Source organism: Coregonus lavaretus, assembly GCF_964263955.1.
Source record: "Coregonus lavaretus genome assembly, chromosome: 15".
Lineage (NCBI taxonomy): Eukaryota > Metazoa > Chordata > Actinopteri > Salmoniformes > Salmonidae > Coregonus > Coregonus lavaretus.
The window spans coordinates 16502928-16526016 of NC_140002.1; the positions used below are offsets into that span (position 1 = coordinate 16502928).

General features: G+C 42.0%; 1 protein-coding gene across 1 annotated transcript in view; it reads left to right on the top strand.

Moving 5' to 3' along the window:
- Positions 1 to 259: 259 nt before the first annotated feature.
- LOC311142253 (roundabout homolog 4-like) overlaps positions 260 to 23089 on the top strand; it is a 40037-nt gene continuing 17207 nt past the window's right edge. Inside the window, exons 1-10 of the mRNA XM_084177873.1 lie at positions 260 to 466; positions 13056 to 13388; positions 15043 to 15200; positions 15632 to 15752; positions 16053 to 16191; positions 16834 to 16961; positions 17450 to 17565; positions 19554 to 19785; positions 21738 to 21859; positions 22397 to 22568. Coding sequence (XP_084033999.1) covers positions 376 to 466; positions 13056 to 13388; positions 15043 to 15200; positions 15632 to 15752; positions 16053 to 16191; positions 16834 to 16961; positions 17450 to 17565; positions 19554 to 19785; positions 21738 to 21859; positions 22397 to 22568 — 1612 coding nt within the window. The 5' untranslated portion in view covers positions 260 to 375. The remainder of the gene's footprint in view (positions 467 to 13055; positions 13389 to 15042; positions 15201 to 15631; positions 15753 to 16052; positions 16192 to 16833; positions 16962 to 17449; positions 17566 to 19553; positions 19786 to 21737; positions 21860 to 22396; positions 22569 to 23089) is intronic.

Sequence of the window (23089 nt, forward strand, 5' to 3'; positions counted from 1 at the left end):
TGATAAAACGGTGGCATAAACCCCTCATGCGATTAAAGTAATTTCCAGCCAGGGAGTTCAAACGTGGGAGTGTCGCTTTTTTTAGGCGGTGTCTTGTTGCCACTTCGCCTACCTCAATTCTGTTCGCATCATAGTCACTAGGGACTGTTCCTAATTGCGTTGGCGCTCTGTTGGATCTAGATAAAGCAGTAATCATTGTGTGACGGAATGGCAAACGAAACAAACATTGAAATATCTGAAAAATCTTATTAAATCTTGAGAAGAAATCCCTGAAATTCAAATTTGGTTCGTGCGTAAAAGTTGAAAGGAAACGAACGTCCTCAAGTGAAATAATATGCACCAGATAGGTGAACGATGCAATAAGAATTTGTTTACATGGTGTGTTTTGGTGACCTAACATTTAAAATGACGGAACAGGTGTTTACAAGACTGTTAGTATTTTTCGCAACTCTTGGCAACCTTGCAGGTAAGGCTTTTATTTTTATATTATACATGTAATGTAGGCCTATCTATGGTAAACATCGATAGTGTGACATATCTGATAATGCATTTAGTGTTAATTTAATTCTCACTATTGCTATCAATTGGAATAAATAAAGTTAGTAATACCGTAGTTGTAGCCAATATTGGCTGAGTTATTGTTGCCTGGTTTGTGCGGTATTGAATGCATTGAACTCATTCTCAACAGAAGTTTCTCTCTCAACAAAATAACTTTATCTCAACAACAGTTTACAAATAGAGATTCCAGTGGAATCAGAGCCACCATTTGTTTATTGATCGGCTTAGCTTTTTAAAGCCAGGCTTTAGGAGTATCTGTGTGATCCATAGCGAATATAGTTCTCTCCTGTTACTGATTTTGTTTGTTTCCCCTGCTTTTTGTAAAAAAAAGAGGAACAAATGTATTCCTACTTTTCAATGGCACTTTGTTGTTTAGTAAATAATAAACACGTGATCTAGCCTACAGTACCTGCCAAGTCAGCCCATCTGTGAGACACACTGTTATTCCAATCAATTTGGAAGTGACAATTTAGGAAAGATGATTAGAGTATTCTAGAGGTTTTGAAAATAATATACATATTATGCAAATATAATATTACATTTTCAAAATAATTTTAGGATTTTGAGATGTTTCTTCCTCAGGAAATAGCTATGTCCGAAAGAATATAGTCTTTTCATAGCAAGCCACTGCCAAGAATGTCTTATCCTGTGATCAGGAGTAGGCCTATAGCTAGCCTAGTGTTGCAAATTACATCTGAAAACCTATGAAAAAGATCTTGACAGTCTTTGAAAGCATGTCCTCTCATGCATGATGAAAGCATCCATCAGATAGCTGTTCTAGTTTCAATATTTAATATAAAAATCCTACACAGGCACATATAGCCCATCGCAGCTCAATGGCCAAAGTTTGTGATTTTTATCCAATAGTACATATCCCCAGTTAAGCCTTAGCATCAATAGGGTATCATCCTCCTAAGTCCCTCCCATTGGCCCATGTGATTGACATGTTTTGACATTGCCACTCAATAAGGGCATTGTCGACAGGCCAGTAATAGCAGGAGTACGCTGCCACTGCCCAACGCTCAGTGCACAGGTGACGGATTTCCTTTTGAGCCCTCTTGATTTTGTTTGTGTGAAGGCGCTTTTGTTCCATCGTTTAGTGGGGGAGGGGGGAATGGCCTTGCGACTGGTTTAGCTTCCTGTCCCATACAGGAAGTACAGCAGAATCCCCCCACTTCCTGCAACTTGGAGTCATCCAATACCATAGGGCAATTAAACAATGGGAATTCCAATGCTGCTGGCTTAAGAATAGACATTGTTTGTTGGTAACCGGAGTCTCTGCTTGTTTGTGTTGGGTGTTCTTACTTAAGCGTGTGAGCTGACCCTGGACTAGGGGCACTCTCTGGGTGTGGTGTCTCTGTACTGTAAAAGCCCACTATTACTGACTCTTAAGTATACCCTTGCTCCACTTTGAAAAGGGGACCACACACTTCAGACTACTTCAGTCCGAGTTTGTTTGAGGCGACTTTGTCCCTCATGTTATCCTCACTCCGTCTCTTCATTAGCCATTAGCCTCTGAGTCATACTGTACTACAGTGTCGTCTCCTTCACAGCAAAACTCGTTTTTGAAGGTGGGAGTTGCTTATGGTATGAAAAGCATTGGGTAGCCTCCCAAAGGAGATGCTTGTTGTTGTATGTAGCCTTCAAAACGGATCAGATTGTACAGGGCCTCCCGCTACATGAGTTGTGTTACAAGGAAGTGAAGGTCATCCATGACTCGTGTTTGTTTCAGGGCCGGCGTTATGGTCGGGCCTTAGGAGGCCCGTCCAACCGTACCTTCTTGCCCGTCCAAATAAAATATTGAAATATTGATAATTTATTTGACAGAGAAAAACGCATCAATCTCAGATAAAGCATCCGAACGAGCAAACAGCGCCCATCTGTCTCAGAATGTGTAGACCATGTATCTGATGCTGTCTTGGCAAGAATAGTATGGCATGTCATACTCTTTTTAGCCAGATAACATAAGATACATGGGTTACATATAGGAAGACAGAGGGGCACTGTTTCTCTCGCTCGGATGCTTTCTCCGGTGTGATAGTTTCAGCAGAGAGGAAGAGGTGAAGCGAGAGGGCACTAGGGGGCACCGCTTCTTATTCATTTTCAATGGAAGGAAAGCGGTGAGAAGCGGAGTGGGCGGGGGACCGTTGGGCGGTGCAAACCTGACGTGGGAAGCGGTGAAAAAGTTTAGCTTTCCCCAACTTTATGCAAATCACCAGCGGCGAACGCTGGACGATGACCAATCATATCGAGTGGTTCCCAAAACACCCATGATGAATTTGACACTGCAACCCAATGCTGATGCTTCAGTAAAGATTGCTGACAAAAATACTGGGATGGAACCAAATGTAAGTAATTATAACATCATAACGAATAATGCAAAACATTTACAGTTAAGAGGATATGTTAGTTAATGTAGAGAAACGATTCTGCTTATTTCTGGGTCATAAAGTTAATTTTCAAAAATCGCCATTTAGCAAGCTAGCTGACTAGCTAGGAAACTTTAGCCCAAAAACTATATTTAGCTAGCTTTATGGGCGTTTTGGCATGCGTATGAAATTGTCATTTGTGTTGTTTAATGTTTTAGGGACTCCTGAGAAAACCAGCAAACCAGGTTGTCGTCTTGTGAAACAGTGGATGTAAAGAATCTAGCTAACTGCATTTACTGCAAATTGAATGTACAATTTTGTAAGCTTGCCTTGCTAATATTTGCCATGCAATGCAGCTGAAGTAACGTAGCTAGCTACTGTAACTCCTTTCTTGCTTGTTGTGTAATGGAGGATAAAAAATACATGTATGCCTATGGATGTGTAGCTATGTAGCCGATCTAAAACGTTTGGTATAAATATTAGTTCAGAACAGTGGTTTTAATTGCTTCCACTGGTTAATCATTCATCCCCAATAAATTGCAGATAATGACTGAGTGAAGGAAATGTGGCTGTTACACACATCATGCTTATTTGTCAATATTAAATATAATGTCAATATTAGCTAGCTGGCTAGCTAGCTATGAACCTAGCTATGAACCTCAGCTATCATAGCCAGTTGTATTGACTTCAAGACACTGAATGGCATCACTGAAGCCTATGGATTGAGTAGAATATAATATAACTTTAATGTGCCAAGGATGCAAGTTGTATATACACGTGTAGTTATTACCAAGCATGAGTTTCCCACATTGTAGCCTATGCATTGAATATATTAACTGATCATGTACCCTATCTTGGCAAATAAATGTGCTGTTTAGGAATGAATGTCTGTGAGCCATTCGTTTTCAGTCATATCTAATACCAGGAGTATCAAACTCCAGTCTGAATGATGCTGTGTCTGCACGTATGTATTACAATTATACACTTCAACAGTGTTTACCAATCCTGTTCTGGGGCATCAATGGTTACACATTGTAACTCTGCAGTAGACTAGAAAACTGTCACGTACGTTAAGGAACGGGACGGACCAAGGTGCAGCGTGAAAGGCGTACATGTTTATTAAAGAATAAACACACGACACAGTAACCAAAATAACAAAACTTAACCGTGACGGTCCAAAGGCTAACACACAAGCCTAAAACAGGAACACAACAAGAACCCACAACACAGGCAGGAAAACTGGCTGCCTAAGGATGATCCCCAATCAGAGACAACGAGCGACCGCTGCCTCTGATTGGGAACCACACCCGGCCAAACATAGAAATACAAACCTAGAAATTCACACCCTGACCAAACTAGCTAGAGTTCTATAGACCAGGGCGTGACAAAAACATGATTTAACTAGTTAAAGCTGATTTGTAATTCATATATACAGGACCAGAATTAAAAAACAGTACACTTCCTATGCATCATGTAAATACTCTAAAACAGGTTCATCTCACCATCTAATTTCCTTCATCTGCACTGATCTGAGGACACAGGATAAGTGTAGTATTTCATCAAATGAGAGACTTAATTTCAACCAGTAGAGAATGTGAACTAATTCCAGTAGAGAATGTGAAAAGCTTTATTGAAAGAAGTTAATTATCCAAGTGTTATAAATACATAATACATGTATTTTAAATATTATAGTTGTAACATTTATTATATTATAAATACAAGTTCAATCTGTACTTCATTGCACATCTGGTGTGCATTATAACAACAGAGAGAGGAAGAAAGAGCAGATGGGAGAGAGGTGTGAGAAAGAGTGTCAAAGACAGACAAATGGAAAGGGATAAGAACAGAAGAGCAAGGAAGGCCGCATATGATTAATGAATTACAGTGCTACTAAACTTCATATTCTCTCAGGTCACCACAATTACATAATAGTGTCTCTAGCGGAGTCTCCTAACCAGCCTTGGGCCCCCAGTTGGCCTGAGGGTTGTCTTAGAGAGGGTGAGGTGTCGATGACGGGACTGGGGGTTGGCATCCTCTCTCACGTCAAAACATACCTGCATATGAAAGACAGATGGAGAGAGCGATTGCATGATTAAGCCTTGAGTCTTTTTAATTCGGTCACTATGTCAGTCATCTTAAACATCAGGAGGTGAAATGCCAAACTGACCTTTTGGATCATTAACTCTGGGACTACTACATTTCTATCTGTATTTCAATGTAAAGCATCTCTTTAATACTTCCTGTTGATCCGACCAAGTGACCTTTCACCTCTGTGATCATGCTGTGCCCTCTGTGTCAAATCAAATCAAATTTTATTGGTCACATGCGCCGAACACAACAGGTGTAGACTTTACAGTGAAGTGCTTACTTACGAGCCCATTTCCAACAATGCAGAGTTAAAAAGTAAGACAAATATTTGCTAAATAAAAAATGAAATATTAACATAATAAAAACAATAACGAGGCTATTTACAAGGAATACCGAGTCAATGTGCAGGGGTACGAGGTAGTTGAGGTAATTGACGTAATACAGTATGTACAGTGAAAAAATATATAAACGCAATATGCAACAACTTCAAAGATTTTACTGAGTTACAGTTCATATAAGGAAATCAGTCAATTGAAATAAATTCATTAGGCCCTATTCTATGGATTTCACATGACTGGGAATTCATATATGCATCTGTTGGTCACATATACCTTTAAAACAAAGGAAGGGGCGTGGATCAGAAAACCAGTCAATATCTGGTTTGACCATTTGCTTCATGCAGCGCGACACATCTCCTTCGCATTGAGTTGATCAGGCTGTTGATTGTGGCCTGTGGAATGTTGTCCCACTCCTCTTCAATGGCTGTGCGAAGTTGCTCAATGGGTGACATGTCTGGTGAGTATGCAGGCCGTGGAAGAACTGGGACATTTTCAGCTTCCAGGAGATGTGTACAGATCCTTGCGATATTGGGCCGTGCATTATCATGCTGAAACATGAGGTGATGGTGGCTGGTGAATGTCATGACAATGGGCCTCAGGATCTCATCACAGTATCTCTGTGCATTCAAATTGCTATCGATAAAATGCAATTGTGTTCATTGTCCGTAATGCCTGCCCATACCATTACCCCACTGCCACCATGGGGCACTCTGTTCACAACAGGTCTGGTGGACATTCCTGTAGTCAGCATGCCAATGACACACTCCCTCAAAACTTGAGACATCTGTGGCATTTTGTTTTGTGACAAAACTGCACATTTTAGAGTGGCCTTTTATTGTCCCCAGCACAAGGTGCACCTGTGTAATGATCATGCTGTTTAATCAGCTTCTTGATATGCCACACCTATCAGGTGGATGGATTATCTTGGCAAAGGAGAAATGCTCACTAATGCTCACTGCATTTATATTTTTGTTCAGTGTACATGTGGGTAGGGGTAAAAGTAAGGCAGGCAGTTCGGAAGCGGGAGGGGTTCACCGACACAGCTGATATAACCTAGAGGATTTAGGGAGAAGGGGGGAGAAGGATGAAGTGAGGGACGGAGACTGTTATTGAGAAAATAAGGTTGTTAAAGAGAAAGTGTTCAACAGGAATCTGTGTATGTCGGTGTCCTCACCTGGTGTCCACAGTGTCCACACTGAGTGGCTGCAGAGTACTTTATACTGAAAAACATGCACAGACACACACACATCAGTGGCGGTAGGTGCCGTTTAAGATGAGGGAGGACGATTATTATTGTTATGAGCATGGCCTTATTTCTGTTACAGCATATTGGATGACTGTCATTCATATTCCATTCACCCAGCTCAGTGTAACATAGATAGGTTTAGGCTACAACATGCTACTCAAATTTTCCCTATACCTATCATGAGGTTGCTACAACCTAGCCTATGAATTAAAGTTTACAACGTAGGTGCACAGGTCGAGAGAAATTTAAGTAATCAAGGTGACAGACATTAACACATTCAATACCGCCTTGCACAATCTTGCCTGCATCTAGCTGATCTAGGGTGTAATCATTAGTCCAACAGTTGCAAACAAGAGTTTCGATTGGACAAATTCAGGTATATTTATCCCCGCATTGTTCCATTTGCTTCCGTTTAAGAAATATTTTGCAACAGAATTGGATGTAATGAATACACCCATGACCACACGCAAACACAGTTCACTTTCATAGCAGCCACATAAAAACAGCATGATCCCTTTGATCGTTGGATAATTCCTTCTCGCATAATAATATTCCATTTAGCAGACGCTTTTATCTACGCGCTCTCCTCCTCTCACCTTTTCCCTTCAATTGTGGACTTCAGTGCACAACACATCAGCTGTCTTTGACCATATCATAACCACTAACCACTACACACAGCCTACATCATCACCATATTAGCAAACGTCAAGTCAACATAGCTACTAGAACTAACGTGTTAGTAAACCCACTACAATCATGCAGTACAGTGTACAGTTAGCAAACAGTTTAGCAGTTACACCGGCGGGCCCCAGTGGCAATAAATTAATAAAACCAAAAGCTTACCTTGACTTAGAAGAGTTCCAATGTTGGATAGCCATAGCCAGCTAGGTACCATAGCATCCCTCTCTGTTTGAGATGGGTGTTTGAGTAGGCTAAACCAGCTAGCTGCATTCGCTAGCTAAGTAAGTGAAAGTGGAAAAAATATGAAATATTGCTATCTCCCTCTGGCTTCTCCTTTATTTTTGGAGAAATTAATTTGTTCAAAACTGTTAAACTATTGTCTTGCTCTCTCTTTGATGCAAACATTTTATGCACTGCAGTGCTAGCTAGCTGTAGCTTATGCTTTCAGTACTAGATTAATTCTCTGATCTTTTGATTGGGTGTCCCGTGTGGCTCAGTTGGTAGAGCATGGCACTTGCAACGCCAGGGTTGTGGGTTTGATTCCCATAGGGGACCAGTAAGAAAATGTATGCACTCACTACTGTAAGTTGCTCTGGATAAGAGCATAAAAATGTGGACAACGTCAGTTCCTGCTGAAAGAGCTCTGATAGGTTGGAGGGCGTCCGTCTATGGAAGGGGGTGAGAACCACAAGCCTCTTAGGTTTTCTATGGAAGTCAATGTACCCAGAGGATGACGGAAACTAGATGTCCTCCGGCTACACCATGCGTTACCTTACAGAGTGCTGTTGAGGCTACTGTAGACCTTCATTGCACAACAGTGTGTTTTAATAAATTATTTGGTGATGTGAATATAAACTCAGCAAAAAAAGAAACGTCCTCTCACTGTCAACTGCGTTTATTTTCAGCAAACTTAACATGTGTAAATATTTGTATGAACATAACAAGATTCAACAACTGAGACATAAACTGAACAAGTTCCACAGACATGTGACTAACAGAAATTTAATAATGTGTCCCTGAACAAAGGGGGGGTCAAAATCAAAAGTAACAGTCAGTATCTTATGTGGCCACTAGCTGCATTAAGTACTGCAGTGCATCTCCTCCTCATGGACTGCACCAGATTTGCCAGTTCTTGCTGTGAGATGTTACCCCACTCTTCCACCAAGGCACCTGCAAGTTCCCGGACATTTCTGGGGGGAATGGCCCTAGCCCTCACCCTCCGATCCAACAGGGCCGAGACATGCTCAAGGGGATTGAGATCCAGGCTCTTCGCTGGCTATAGCAGAACACTGACATTCCTGTCTTGCAGGAAATCACGCACAGAACGAGCAGTATGGCTGGTGGCATTGTCATGCTGGAGGGTCATGTCAGGATGAGCCTGCAGGAAGGGTACCACATGAGGGAGGAGGATGTCTTCCTGTAACGCACAGCGCACAGGCCTCGGTGTAACGCTCATTCCTTCGACGATAAACGCGAATCCGACCATCACCCCTGGTGAGAGAAAACCGCGACTTGTCAGTGAAGAGCACATTTTGCCAGTCCTGTCTGGTCCAGCGATGGTTGGTTTGTGCCCATAGGCCACGTTGTTGCCGGTGATGTCTGGTGAGGACCTGCCTTACAACAGGCCTACAAGCCCTCAGTCCAGCCTCTCTCAGCCTATTGCGGACAGTCTGAGCACTGATGGAGGGATTGTGCGTTCCTGGTGTAACTCGGGCAGTTGTTGTTGCCATCCTGTACCTGTCCCGCAGGTGTGATGTTCGGATGTACCGATCCTGTGCAGGTGTTGTTACACGTGGTCTGCCACTGCGAGGATGATCAGCTGTCCGTCCTGTCTCCCTGTAGCGCTGTCTTAGGCGTCTCACAGTACGGACATTGCAATTTATTGCCCTGGCCACATCTGCAGTCCTCATGCCTCCTTGCAGCATGCCAAAGGAACGTTCACGCAGATGAGCAGGGACCCTGGGCATCTTTCTTTTGGTGTTTTTCAGAGTCAGTAGAAAGGTCTCTTTAGTGTCCTAAGTTTTCATAACTGTGAACTTAATTGCCTACCGTCTGTAAGCTGTTAGTGTCTTAACGACTGTTCCACAGGTGCATGTTCATTCATTGTTTATGGTTCATTGAACAAGCATGGGAAACAGTGTTTTAACCCTTTACAATGAAGATATGTGAAGTTATTTGGATTTTACAAATTATCTTTGAAAGACAGGGTCCTGAAAAAGGGACGTTTCTTTTTTTGCTGAGTTTATTTAGTATAGTTTTATCTAAATAGGACAACTTTTTAAAAAATGTTTCAATATTTAAATTTTTATGAAATTCACTGACGGGGGTGACACACATATAGCATATTTACGTAAACAGAAATAATGGAGTGTCTTACTATTCTCCATGGTTGGTCCCCTTGCCTATTCTTTGAAGGTGGAAGGAGCCACAGCCCACACAGTTATACACCTGAGCCTTCCCACTGCAGAACACAATCAATCCATCAATCAGATTGATGTACAAGTGTGTAGGTGTGGGTTGTAGGGTGTCTTAGTGTTCAATTTTTTTTTTATATGGGTGACTCTTAAAAGAGCCTGTTTTGAACAGCACCCTAACCTGAGAAGTAGAAATTAAAGGGAGAGAAACTGGGAATCGAATAACTGAAGTAAATGGAAGAATACTCTTATTGCAATGTGCGTGGCTCTTAAAAGAGCCTTTGGTTGTGCATAGTGTAGTCTATGGCACAAGATGTTGCCAGGAAACAGCACCCTCCTGGTAGAAGTAGGAGGTGAAGGTTTGCCTCCCGTGCTGCGTTGTTGGCCCCCACCCTGGCAACATCCTACAGCAGACCTCTCCTCTGGCACACGGCGGTGAGCTGCAGGTCCCCTCCTGGTCCTCCTGTCCATTCTCATGAAGTTACAGTATGCAGGACACAGGTAGCCTTCACACGCCTCTGCGTTAGCAGGGTGGACTCCGATGACTCGCTGGTACATCCGCCACTGGGACGCAAGAATGTCTAAGGTGTACTCGACGGTCAGCCTGGCTCGGGAGAGGCGGTAGTTGAAGACCCTGTTCCTCCTGAAGATGTTCGCTTCAAGGAAGTGCCGCATGAGGTTTGTCCAGAGCGAAAAGGCCTCGTTTCCCACGAAAACATGGGGCTGGGGTCCCCGGTGCTCTGCTCCAGGAATCAGGCTGTCTTCGGGGAGGTCCAGGGTGCCATCTCTGAGGGCCTGACCATGTGGGAATTCATGCCTGTCCCTTGATTGGGAAAGGCATGAATTCCACCACTAGGCAGTCCCAGATGGCCCTGGTCACACTCGCGACGATGCACCCAACCATGCATTGCCCTACACAGTAACTGTAGGCAATCGTTTCGAAGGAATATGGAAGATAATGTAATTATTAGACTTTTACATCACCAGGTCATTGTGGATTACTAAATTATAATATCTCTCATTACAAATGATAACATTGGATAGAGAGATGCATGTGGACACACATGCATGTGTAGCATGTGACAACAGAAGGATCAAATCAAGGATAGCATCACAAATGAATACATAAATACCACTTGAAGCTTGATGGTGAGTTGATCATTTGAATCAGCTGGTTAGTGCTATGGCAAAAACAAAAATGTGCACCCCTTTGGGTCCCCAGTACCAGGTTTGAGAACCACTGCTCTTGGGACATTCATTGGGACCTCTTCATCTGCAGACAGGCTTTCACAGCTCTCTGTATCTGAGGACAAAAAACATCACAAAGAAACAGGCTTCATTATACTCAAATTAGACAGCACTGAATATTATGTTGCTATTATCTCTGTCCTCAGTTTTTCTCTCTAGGGACTGAAACTACACAAAAGTACCTGCCCTATCCAGAGTAGCCCACATTTTTCCTTATTTGACAGCTGGAGCTGCTAATCCTTTCACCCTCTTCCATTGCTGTTAGCTAGCTAGCTAGCTACCTACAAATGCATTTGGAGTTTGTGTTTTACATTTATTTACAATTATAAATTGATCAAGATAGCTAGCTAATATCAAGTTAGGTAGCTAGCTGGTGATATTTATTTCACATAGCTAGCTAGCTATACAGTATGTAAAGGTGGCTAGATAGCTAGCTAGCCACGTTAGCAGTTCATTTGAGCTAGCCTGCACAATACTGTATCTAGCTAGCTAATAATACATAGTTTTTTTAAATGTTCAAAATGTATTTAGTTACTTGAATAGGTTCTCCCACTGCCTCTGTTTTTTGGGTCCTTAGAAAAACGGAACAATGGACAATCTTCCCGACGTTTAAACAATTTAATAACCAGACCTTCATACAAACTTGCTATGCTCAATTCTTGATGCACAACTGCACAATTTAAAATGTTGAGACAAGAAGAATGGGAGGGGTGTGTGGCTAAGATATGGCATGTCTCTTTTCAAAATGCATGCACTCTGTTCTCCAGAATGCGCTCAGATGTCTCTTGCCAATTCTTCCCCATTCATTGTGTGAATTGTTTGCCCTTTGATTGTTTATTTTGATCAATTCCGCATTACATATGTCAGCAGTAGGCCAAGTAATTGTACCGTTAATACTCGTCATTTGGATACATTAATTGCTGTTAATGCATGTATTAATTAATAATTTACCGTTCTCATTCTCAGAGTGGAAACGTTGTTTGCAGAGTTCAAAACCTGCTACACTACGAGTTTTGTAAATGTTGCTATTGTCTTTTGTTTGGAGTGCTCCATGTTGGCAATGAGCATGACTCTGTCTGGTTTCTCTGTCCTGATAATGTTGAGGGAGCGTGCGTGCCTGAGCACGCATAGAAGTACCTGGCCTGCTGCACGCAAATTTAGGAAAGTGCCCATTTGGGAATGTCTGAGTTCTGATGATCCCATATATCCAGTGGAAATGTCATAAAATACCTGAAAATATTTCCCTTGCGCAAAAACAGCTGTCTGTCTCGAGCTCACTGGCGTGGGAAACTCTGAGGGCCCGGAATAGACTGTTGACATAATGTTGTTGATACAAGTTCGCTAGCAACAGTTGATTGATTTGATAAAATGTTGCACTTCACTAGCAATAGCTCAAGTCAAGACCGATAGAAAGGGAGGCAGACAGGTGGAGTAGAGCGATGAATGTGATGTATACCATGCGTATCCCATACATACGACTAATAAAACTTGAACTTGAAAGAACCTGAATTCTCATCAGGATATTTTCTACTGTTTTTATTTGTCAGCTTTAGGTCTATGTATTTTACTTAGTTGACGATGGAAGTTATAGGCCTACTGCTGCATTGGCCTATAGGCTATCTCTGAGTTCCATGCACTAATTTCTTTACGTGTCGCCTATGGTCTTTACTATAACACCCATTTAAAAAAATTGTGCAGCGCGTGCCCCCCAATGGAAATCAAATCCCTGTCCAACTGATTCGTTCTGGCGCCGACTCTGGTTTGTTTGTGATCTGGAAAAAGTTATCAACAAAAAAATCTGGAATATGAATAGAATGGGTGTATGAATCTATATACAGTACATGCCTTTCCTATAATCAGGTCCCAAGGGATATTAATGCAAAGTTAACTCATGAGAGATACTTATGACACTGTTATTACAACATGCACAAAAGTACTACACTTATGGGAAACCACTATGACTTGATCGTCTTGACGCCATTCGATGCTAAATGCATAGTAATAGTAATAAACTATTGTCAGAGCTTCTGTGAATAAACAGATGCAATAGCCTACTTTGACAGAATCTGAGTTTCTCCATCTTTCCTCCATCCACTGTTCTTGTACCCTCCAGGATCCAGACTGAGGGCGGATGTGGCGGAGGTGCCCCCGCGGATTGTCCACCACCCCTCAGATGTGGTGGTCAAGGTAGGCAGCCCCGCCACCCTCTCCTGCCGCGCCGATGGCACACCCGAGCCCTCCATTGAGTGGCTCCGCAATGGCCAGCCCCTGGAGATGGACAAGATGGACAGCCAATCGCGGCCCATTGTTCTGTCGGAGGGCAGCCTTTTTTTCCTCAGCGTGGTGCCAGGGAGGCGGAGTCAGTCACATGAGGGCGTGTACACGTGCATGGCAAGGAACAACGCAGGCAAGGCCACCAGCCGCAACGCCTCTCTCTATATCGCAGGTAAGACTGTGGGGATGTCTTTCAAATTAGATGGACATGCGTATCTTGTTATAAATTCCAAGATGCCATGCAAAAATAATTGCACAGTAGGATACCATGTTATAGAGAGGTCCCACTGTTATAGATCATGTGAGTGAAGAGACTATGTAACAGTCTCAGCAGTGTGCTAATAAACCACTCAAGAGCTTGATTGGCTGAATCAGGTGTGTTTATACTGAGATGGAACCAAAGCCACACACAGCTGCCTTCCAGGACAAGGACTGAAAAACACTATGCCAGATGGATGTGGAAATCTGGCCTTAGAATACATTCTGTTGTCTTGGTTGGATGGCTCTCTGTGGCTCCTACATCCTGTCCCATTCACTTTCTCTCTCCCTCCATGCTGGTCTTAAATGTGATATCAAGCTGATATATGATCCTTCAGGTCCATGGGAAGCCCCCAGTAACCACAGACCCACAGACCACTGCTCCAGAGAGAAAGCGAGAGATCGAGAGAGAGGTGTTGAGATTGTCTGTGGGATTACTGAGTAGAATTAAATGGGGTCCAATATCAATGTTTACCCCACTCCCCAGGACAAACACTCTGCGAATTTACCCCTGATCCCCAGCCTCTGTTTGCACCCAAAATAGGGTCACCCACAGACCACTGGATTCCAGAGCTGGATGGTATAATTAGTGGCTGATTGACTTGTTGGGGGGAACTTCCCTGGAGCAGTACGTGGTGGAGACATGGAGCCATTGGGACAATAAGCAGTGGCACTTTACTTTCGATTGAGTTATAGTAGCAGATCGATTGTGGTATAGTTTGCGTTTAACCCTTATTTATCCAGGTTAGTCTCATTAAGATAATTGTGCAATCGTGACCTTGAGTTCAAGAATACCCTTAATACATTTTTAAGAAGTCCAGCCTTGGATCATTCCTTGATAAAGAGTGCTGATATTCTACTAGTAGTTTATGGCACTAGACCATTGTAACCATACGTGTGACCAAGCAGACACCAAATACTTTTTGTCTCATGATTCCATGTGGTGTCCCAATGTAATACCTATGTTATGACATCAGTGAAGTTTTAAACAGGCATCCTAAACGTGTGGTAATATATACATGCAAGGTGAAAAGGCCATTGTCTCTGTCCTTTTGGATATAATGGAAGGGACCTCCTTAGACCTTCAACTGAAATGGTTCACAGTGACTCTAAACGATTGAGTAAACATGACTTGTTCCTGTAAAGAGGTCAGGCTTGTCTATCATGTACTTGTGCTTATGTCACTGTAGACAGGTCAAGTTTGCTCTATGAATTGTTAGGGACCTGGACAAAAGCACTGTGTATTCCGTGTGTAGAATATCTTTATATTTAGAGCTGTGCGATGTGGTCCAAAATGTATAGTATGGTGTGGTAATGGTACTGTGAAATAAGCCTTCATTATAAGCCTTGCTAGTTTTTGGTTGTCAGAACTCAAATTTGTGGGAAGCCAAGTCAAGCAGGCAGTGATGCGTGTTGTGCTGGCCACATGTTTCCCAGGCAATGTTTATGAACTACAGGCTTGTAGACTGACTTTGACGTTGTCATGCAATGTAATGTTATGGCCTTGTGCACCAGCTAGTCTCAGACCCACTGTTTATGAATGGACGAACCTCTGTGTGTTCTTTCAGCTCTGCGTGAGGACTTCCGAGTGAAGCCCAGTGATGTGGAGGTGGCTGTGGGGGAGGTGGCCGTGATGAACTGCAGCCCGCCGGTGGGCCACCCCGAGCCCAATGTCACCTGGAGAAAAAACGGGGTCCCCATCAACAACACCGACCCGCACTTCACTGTGAGACCTCCTTTATAACATAGCTACATGCCTTGTAGGGGTTTGTATGGTTTTTTAAACGGGAAATTGACAATGGGACAGTTGTCAGTCTGTGCATTTCAGTGCACTAAATGTATTTTCAAGACACTGGTTTTTCCATATCGTAATGAATTTGTTGAACTTCAAATAATTTTCAATGGTGGCAGGAGTTGAAATTCATACTGTTTTGAATACTTATTTCTCAAATCATGTCAGTGGTATCACGATATTACCAATAGAGGGCACTGTTGTACAACATTTTGATTAAAACCACAGGCTGCTTCATACATTTTCCTCCATTTTAATAAAAGAGGACCTTGGATGAAAAACAACCCCCCAAAAAATCATCACCATTTATGTTCTGCACTAAAACTTTTTTAACTCTATGTGGTTGCTCCCCATGTGACCTATAGGAACTGAATGGGAAGTTGATCATCGCCCCAGCCCATAAGAATGACTCTGGCGTGTACATCTGTGTGGCCTCTAACACTGTGGGAGTAAGAGAGAGCAGGGCCGCCCGCCTGTCTGTCCTAGGTAAGATGAACCCTGACCCCATGTACAGTACCATTTTAGCAATAACCTTTTTTACACTGCTGAGCCAAGCTGTACTTCGCTGGCCTGATTATGCATCCACCATAGTTGCTGGAACGATGCTGGAAATGAAAATGTGAAAAGAACAGAGTCCGCTCTGTACAGTTTGGGTCGGCACAACAGTGTGAAAAAGGTATGTCAATGTTTGCTATTGATAAAAGGGATGGCATGGAATTGAATGCTTAGAAATATGATATGAATAACCATTATTTGTGTATTTGCCCATGCTTTCTCCATCCCCAGCCAAGCCAGTGTTGGTGCTGAAGCCTCAGGATGTGTCGGTGTTGACGGGGGAGTCTGCCCAGTTCTACTGCGAGGCTAAAGGAGACCCCATGCCTGCTGTGGAGTGGAGCCGCGAGCAGGGCCCTCTGCCCAACGGCAGGTCTGATTCTTGATGCAACAAAAAAAAGCTTTATTGTCCATTAAATCTACACTAACAACTGTCCTTGACATGAGGTGCATATCTTGACATGAGGTATACAGTATATGTAACATTAAAAAACAATGACATAAGACATTGAACATGTATTACAACATGGGGTTTGTATGCATGACTGTAAGTAGCTTTGGATAAAAGCGTCTGCTAAATGGCTTATATTATTATATACAGGAGGTCCAAAAGTATTTGGACGGTGACAATATTTATATTTTTGGCTCTGTACTCCAGCACTTTGGATTTGCAATGATACAATGACTATGAGGTTAAAGTGCAGACTGTCAGCTTTAATTTGAGGGTGAACCGTTTAGAAATTACAGCACTTTTTGTACATAGTCCCCCTGTTTTAAGGAACCAAAAGTATTTTAACAAATTCACTTACATTATGTGTATTCAAGTAGTCAAAAGTATTGGGGTTATGATCTTTGTGCCTCTTTGAGCTACTCCTTAGCACAGTCAGTACATGTGTCATGAAATGCATTATTACTATACAATAATATTAATAATAATATGTAATTCTTTGATTTCTAATAATTTCATACAGTTGCTATAGTGAATGTTGTGTTGGTTGCTGTGTCATGTCTGTAGGTATCTAGTGAATCCTGACCAGAGCCTCCAGATCCACTACGTGACACCACAGGATTCTGGGAGGTACACCTGTACAGCTGTCAACGACATGGGGGTGGTCACTGCCAGCGCACAGCTCCTGGTGGAGGGTAAGAGCGCTTAGCTTGGGCCTTCACCACTACATCTATGTGTTGTGTATTTGTTGAATGTGTAATGTTCAGTGTTTATTTTGTATACAGCAGTACTGTGTGTCTAAAACAATTTCCCCCTGAGGGAAATTAAAGTTGATCCTGTCCTATCCTATTTACTTACAGCTAGAATAGTATGTATTTCTTTCTCCCAAGGGAACACCGCAAACTCTACTGGAATGCAAAACAAGGATCATATTATTCACGATACTTGCAGCAGGATGTATCACAAACAAAAACCTGACTTTTTATTTTTTATGATGTTCGTGAGATGGTGGCGGAAATTAGTGTGGTTCTAAAGTAAACTGTTTTTAGGATCACTATGGGACTTTATTTTGTTACATGGAGTTTAGTTTGTGTCAATTTCAGTGCCAGTAGGGAACTTCAATTTATGTACTTCAAAGTGTACAAAATTATTTTCTATGAAGATTTTTCTCCCTCCTTCACAGAAGCTGCAAGCACCAGACAGAGGGACCTTCACAGAGAGTTGTCGGCCCTGCGCATAGCTCTGGAGAATGTGACGGTGCTGACTCCAAACTCCAACATGTCCCAAGTGCAGTGGAAGGTACGGACATCAGACACGTCACATGGAGGCGCATATATTACTATGAAAACTGTTTGCACATAACAGATGACTGCATCAAGATGTTGAGAGATCCCCCAGCTAACACTTCAATAAGGAACTCCTAATGTAAGGAATTGACATTTTGCTGAACTAATTCAGGACTGCCATTTTTTATGTTTGTTTAGAACATTATTTTCATGTCACAAACCACATTTCCATCCACAGTTGTTATGCGAGTAAAGGCATACCGTATATAAAAAAAAGAATGACAGCTGTGATGGAAACAGGAAGCTTCGGTACAATTTTATAAATGCCGACAGATCATTTGTTAGTTCGACATGGTGGGATCTTTTTGTGTCTGTAAAATCAGTTATGCGAGAAATGGTGGTGGAAACGCCTTTATGCGCAAATATTTATATAATAACCGTCATATTGAAGTAAACTTGGAGTCACGTGATGATATGGTGTGTGGTCCTCCCACTCTGACTTGGGGAAACTATGCAGTTTATTAGGATACAGATTAAATAAATTATGATGAACTTCACTGGGTGGTGAAAGTGCACAGTGATCTCGATGCTCCTTTCCAATAAATATTGAGGGTCTTATTCTGGTGACATGATGATCGATGCTTGACTGCCGTTTGACGAATACAAATATTCTCGCTCTTATCCATAATAATCTCATCATGTAGGCTATCCTACCCGCACTGTATCTGCGAACTTTATTAGGAACATGAAAACTTAGACTAAAAAGTTAATTTTGTGTGCACTATGTCATCACACACTGATTTTTATCCGCAACAAGTCCATTTGGTGGAAACACAACACTGGTGGGAAAATGCGCATATTTCTTTATGCAGATTCTAGACTAGTCGCATGAGAATCTGTCACCAATTGGATGGAAACCTACCTACAGATAACATTCAAAGAATGCAAAACTACTGGTCATTTAACAAAGTTACCAGAATGTTCAGTAATTTTTGTAATTATCAGGTAATCAATGGCAATACTATCTATGAATACATTTTGTAAGATGTATTCATAGATAGTATTCATTTTTTATATCTGCGTCCATATTGTCCATGAGTTTCTAGTGGATATACCATATGGTTAAAGAGGGATTATAAACTGGGTAGGTCAAGCCCTGAGTGCTGATTGGCTGACAGCAGTGGCATATCAGACCGTATACCAAGGGTATGACAAAACATATATTTTTACTGCTCTATTGCATTGGTAACCAGTTTATAATAGCAATAAGGCACCTCGGGTGTTTGTGGTATATGGCCAATATACCACGGCTAAGGGCTGTATCCAGGCACTCCACGTTACGTTGTGCATAAGAACAGCCCTTAGCTGTGGTATATTGGCCATATACCACACCCCCTCGGGCCTTATTGCTTAAATAGCCAAATTAATGAAAAAAGCATCTAATCAACAATGGCATTATTTTCAATGAACTTTGCAACTCTTCCAACTATTGACTTTTTTCATAACTGCCACCAGTTTGGCGGCAAAAGATTTTCAACAAAAGACATATTGACATAGTAAAGGAAATAAAAGTGTAAAAAAATATATAAATAACATTTCATGTCGCAACCCTCATATTAAACACCAATGGTATTCACTAAGTTGATGGTTTATATTTAGGATAATGTTTTACAGCTTTGTCATTGTATTTGTTATTTTAAAATAATCTTATTTGATTATTTTATATATTCTACATGAAATAAGGCCACGCAGAAGGCTATAGATAATTAGACACTTCTGAAGTTCCCATTAGATAATCTGAAGTTCCCAAAATGGCCACTGTCATGTGATACAATTCCCCCCAAACCTGAAAGTTACCAAAGTTCTGGTAGTGTACTGATAAAATTTGAAAGTTACCAGTAATATACCCTCCCATTGCAACTCTAGTTTCTACACTCCAAAAGGGCATATCTTATTATTGCTTGATAACTGTGTCTTTCCTTTTTGTTCTGTTTATTTCAGCTTCAGTCCTTCCCAACCCAGCCTCAATACCTGGATGGTTTCGAGGTCCTCTATCGCTCTCTCTTGCCCGCCAGTTCGGACTGGGCTGCTAAGAGGGTGCCACTACCCAACTTTCAAACACTGGTCGGCCCGCTCAAGAGGGGCTACAAGTATGAGTTCAAAGTGCGTCCCTACGGCAGCAGCTTGTACGGCCGCGAGAGCAACACCAGGCACCTGCGTGTACCTGAGACAGGTAAGGAAGGGTTCAAAACAGTTAGTTGGCTGTTATCAACTGTAAACCAAAAAGTATGTGAATACAGTGGCTTGCGAAAGTATTCACCCCCCTTGGCACTTTTCCTATTTTGTTGCCATACAACCTGGAATTAAAATTAATTTTTTTGGGGGGTAGGGTTGTATCATTTGATTTACACAACATGCCTACCACTTTGAAGATGCAAAATAATTTTTTTGTGAAACAAACAAGAAATAAGACCAAAAAACAGAACTTGAGCGTGCATAACTATTCAACCCCCGAAAATCAATACTTTGTAGAGCCACCTTTTGCAGCAATTACAGCTGCCAGTATGAAAATGTATGCACTCACTAACTGTAAGTCGCTCTGGATAAGAGCGTCTGCTAAATGACTAAAATGTAAATGTAAATGTAAAAGTCTCTTGGGGTATGTCTCTATAAGCTTGGCACATCTAGCCACTGGGATTTTTGTCCATTCCTCATGGCAAAACTGCTCCAGCTCCTTCAAGTTGGATGGGTTCCGCTGGTGTACAGCAATCTTTAAGTCATACCACAGATTCTCAATTGGATTGAGGTCTGGGCTTTGACTAGGCCATTCCAAGACATGTAAATGCTTCCCCTTAAACCACTCGAGTGTTGCTTTAGCAGTATGCTTAGGGTCATTGTCCTGCTGGAAGGTGAACCTCCGTCCCAGTCTCAAATCTCTGGAAGACTGAAACAGGTTTCCCTCAAGAATTTCCCTGTATTTAGCGCCATCCATCATTCCTTCAATTCTGACCAGTTTCCCAGTCGCTGCCAATGAAAAACATCTCCACTGCATGATGCTGCCACCACCATGCTTCACTGTGGGTATGGTGTTCTCGGGGTGATGAGAGAAGTTGGGTTTGCGCCGGACATTGTGTTTTCCTTGATGGCCAAAAAGCTCAATTTTAGTCTCATCTGACCAGATTACCTTCTTCCATGTGTTTGGGGAGTCTCTAATATGCCTTTTGGTGAACACCAAACGTGTTTGCTTATTTTTTTCTTTAAGCAATGGCTTTTTTCTGGCCACTCTTCCATAAAGCCCAGCTCTGTGGAGTGTATGGCTTAAAGTGGTCCTATGGATAGATACTCCAATCTCCACTGTGGAGCTTTGCAGCTCCTTCAGGGTTATCTTTGGTGTCTTTGTTGCCTCTCTGATTAATTCCCTCCTTGCCTGGTCCGAGAGTTTTGGTGGGCGGCCCTCTCTTGGCAGGTTTGTGTCATATTCTTTCCATGTTTTAATAATGGATTTAATGGTGCTCCGTGGGATGTTCAAAGTTTCAGATATTTTTTTATAACCCAACCCTGATCTGTACTTCTCCACAACTTTGTCCCTGACCTGTTTGGAGAGCTCCTTGGTCTTCATGGTGCCGCTTGCTTGGTGGTGCCCCTTGCTTAATGGTGTTGCAGACTCTGGGGCCCTTCAGAACAGGTGTATATATACTGAGATCATGTGACAGATCATGTGACACTTAGATTGCACACAGATGGACTTTATTTAACTAATTGTGTGACTTCTGAAGGTAATTGGTTGCACCAGATCTTATTTAGGGGCTTCATAGCAAAGGGGGTGAATAAATATATGCACGCACCACTTTTCCGTTATTTATTTTTTAGAATATCTTGAAATAAGTTATTTTTTTCATCACACTTCACCAATTTGGACTATTTTGTGTATGTCCATTACATGAAATCCAAATAAAAATCCATTTAAATTACAGGTTGTATTGCAACAAAATAGAAAAAACGGCAAGGGGGATGAATACTTTTGCAAGGCACTGTATACTGTAGGTGTGTCTTTGGAGACTGTAGCTCAGGAGTAGTCCAACTTTATTGAATAAATAAAATCAATATGAAGATTAAAAAACAATGATTTGAATCAAGATGGGTCATGTTTTTACACATGTATTGTTACACTCCATCTTCCCGCAGTGCCTAACGCCCCACCTCAGGTTGTCTCCATAACGATGGCCCCTGACCACAATGACACGGTCCATGTGACCTGGGAGCCTCCACCCCACGAAGCTCACAACGGCATCATCCAGGGATACCAGGTAAGAACAAGATGGCTACCTACACCTTTACCTTGTATCTATGCCTGAAAAATCTAGCACCAAGCATTCTTGTATGCTCCACAATGTGTTTTATGACACGTTTGAGAGCATGCAAGAAATTCTAGGGTGAGTTTTTTTCTCTATATGCCTGACATTATGTAAAGTTTTGAAACAACCCTCTTTTTCAATGACCTTGTACTATTTTTAACATAATAAATTCACATTCACAATTTAATTAGACATTGTGTTGATAGGGGGTCCTCTGCAACCCTGGTGTGCAAGCTTTTGTTCAACTGCAAAATAACTGATTCAACTAAGCAGTCCTGATAGAAGAAGACCATGATAATATGAATCAAAGGTGTGCTGGGCTGGAACAAAAGGCTGCTGTCCCTGACCAGAGTTTCATAGTACCTCTGCTGTGGAATCAATTACCTGAGTGCACACGCACGCGCGCACACACACACGCACACACACAGTTCTCTGTAATGCATCCCTGGTTCCCTCTTTGAGCTCTGTGTGTGCGTTTGTCCTGTCTAGTTGTGGTGTGTGCAGTCGGAGGAGCAGCAGTACCTGAACTGGACAGTGGACAGTGGGACCCACAGTCTGGAAATAAACCCTCTGTACCCGGGAAAAGAGTACTGGGTCCAGGTGGCAGCGGTCAACGGAGCTGGCGTCGGGGTGCAGAGTGACCCCCATAGACTGGTCATAGGTCAGTGACAACACGCCACAGATATCTGTATGGTCAACCAAAGACCACAGGGTTACGAAACCTTACATAAAACAAGACTGCAATAGTAGATTCGTGCAATTTGCAGTCCAGTTTATTGAAAGCGTCAATGTGGGTTGGAAGGTTTGAAGATTAATTAAACAGATGTGTGTAACATTGTATGTGTTAGTGTCAGTGGTGGAAAAACAACCCAATTTTCATACTTGAGTAAAAGTAACGATGCATTTATAGAAAATGACTCAAGTAAAAGTGAAAGTCAGCCAGCAAATACTACTTGAGTAAAAGTCTAAAAGTATTTGGTTTTAAATATACTTCAGTATCAAAAGTAAATGTAATTGCTAAAATATACTTAAGTATCAAAAGTGAAGGTACCTGGAATAGTATAACAGTAATCCTTCTACCCCTCACCCCCCCATGCCTTTTGGCGAAAATCAAACGTGTTTGCTTATTTTTTTCTTTAAGCAATGGCTTTTTTCTGGCCACTCTTCCATAAAGCCCAGCTC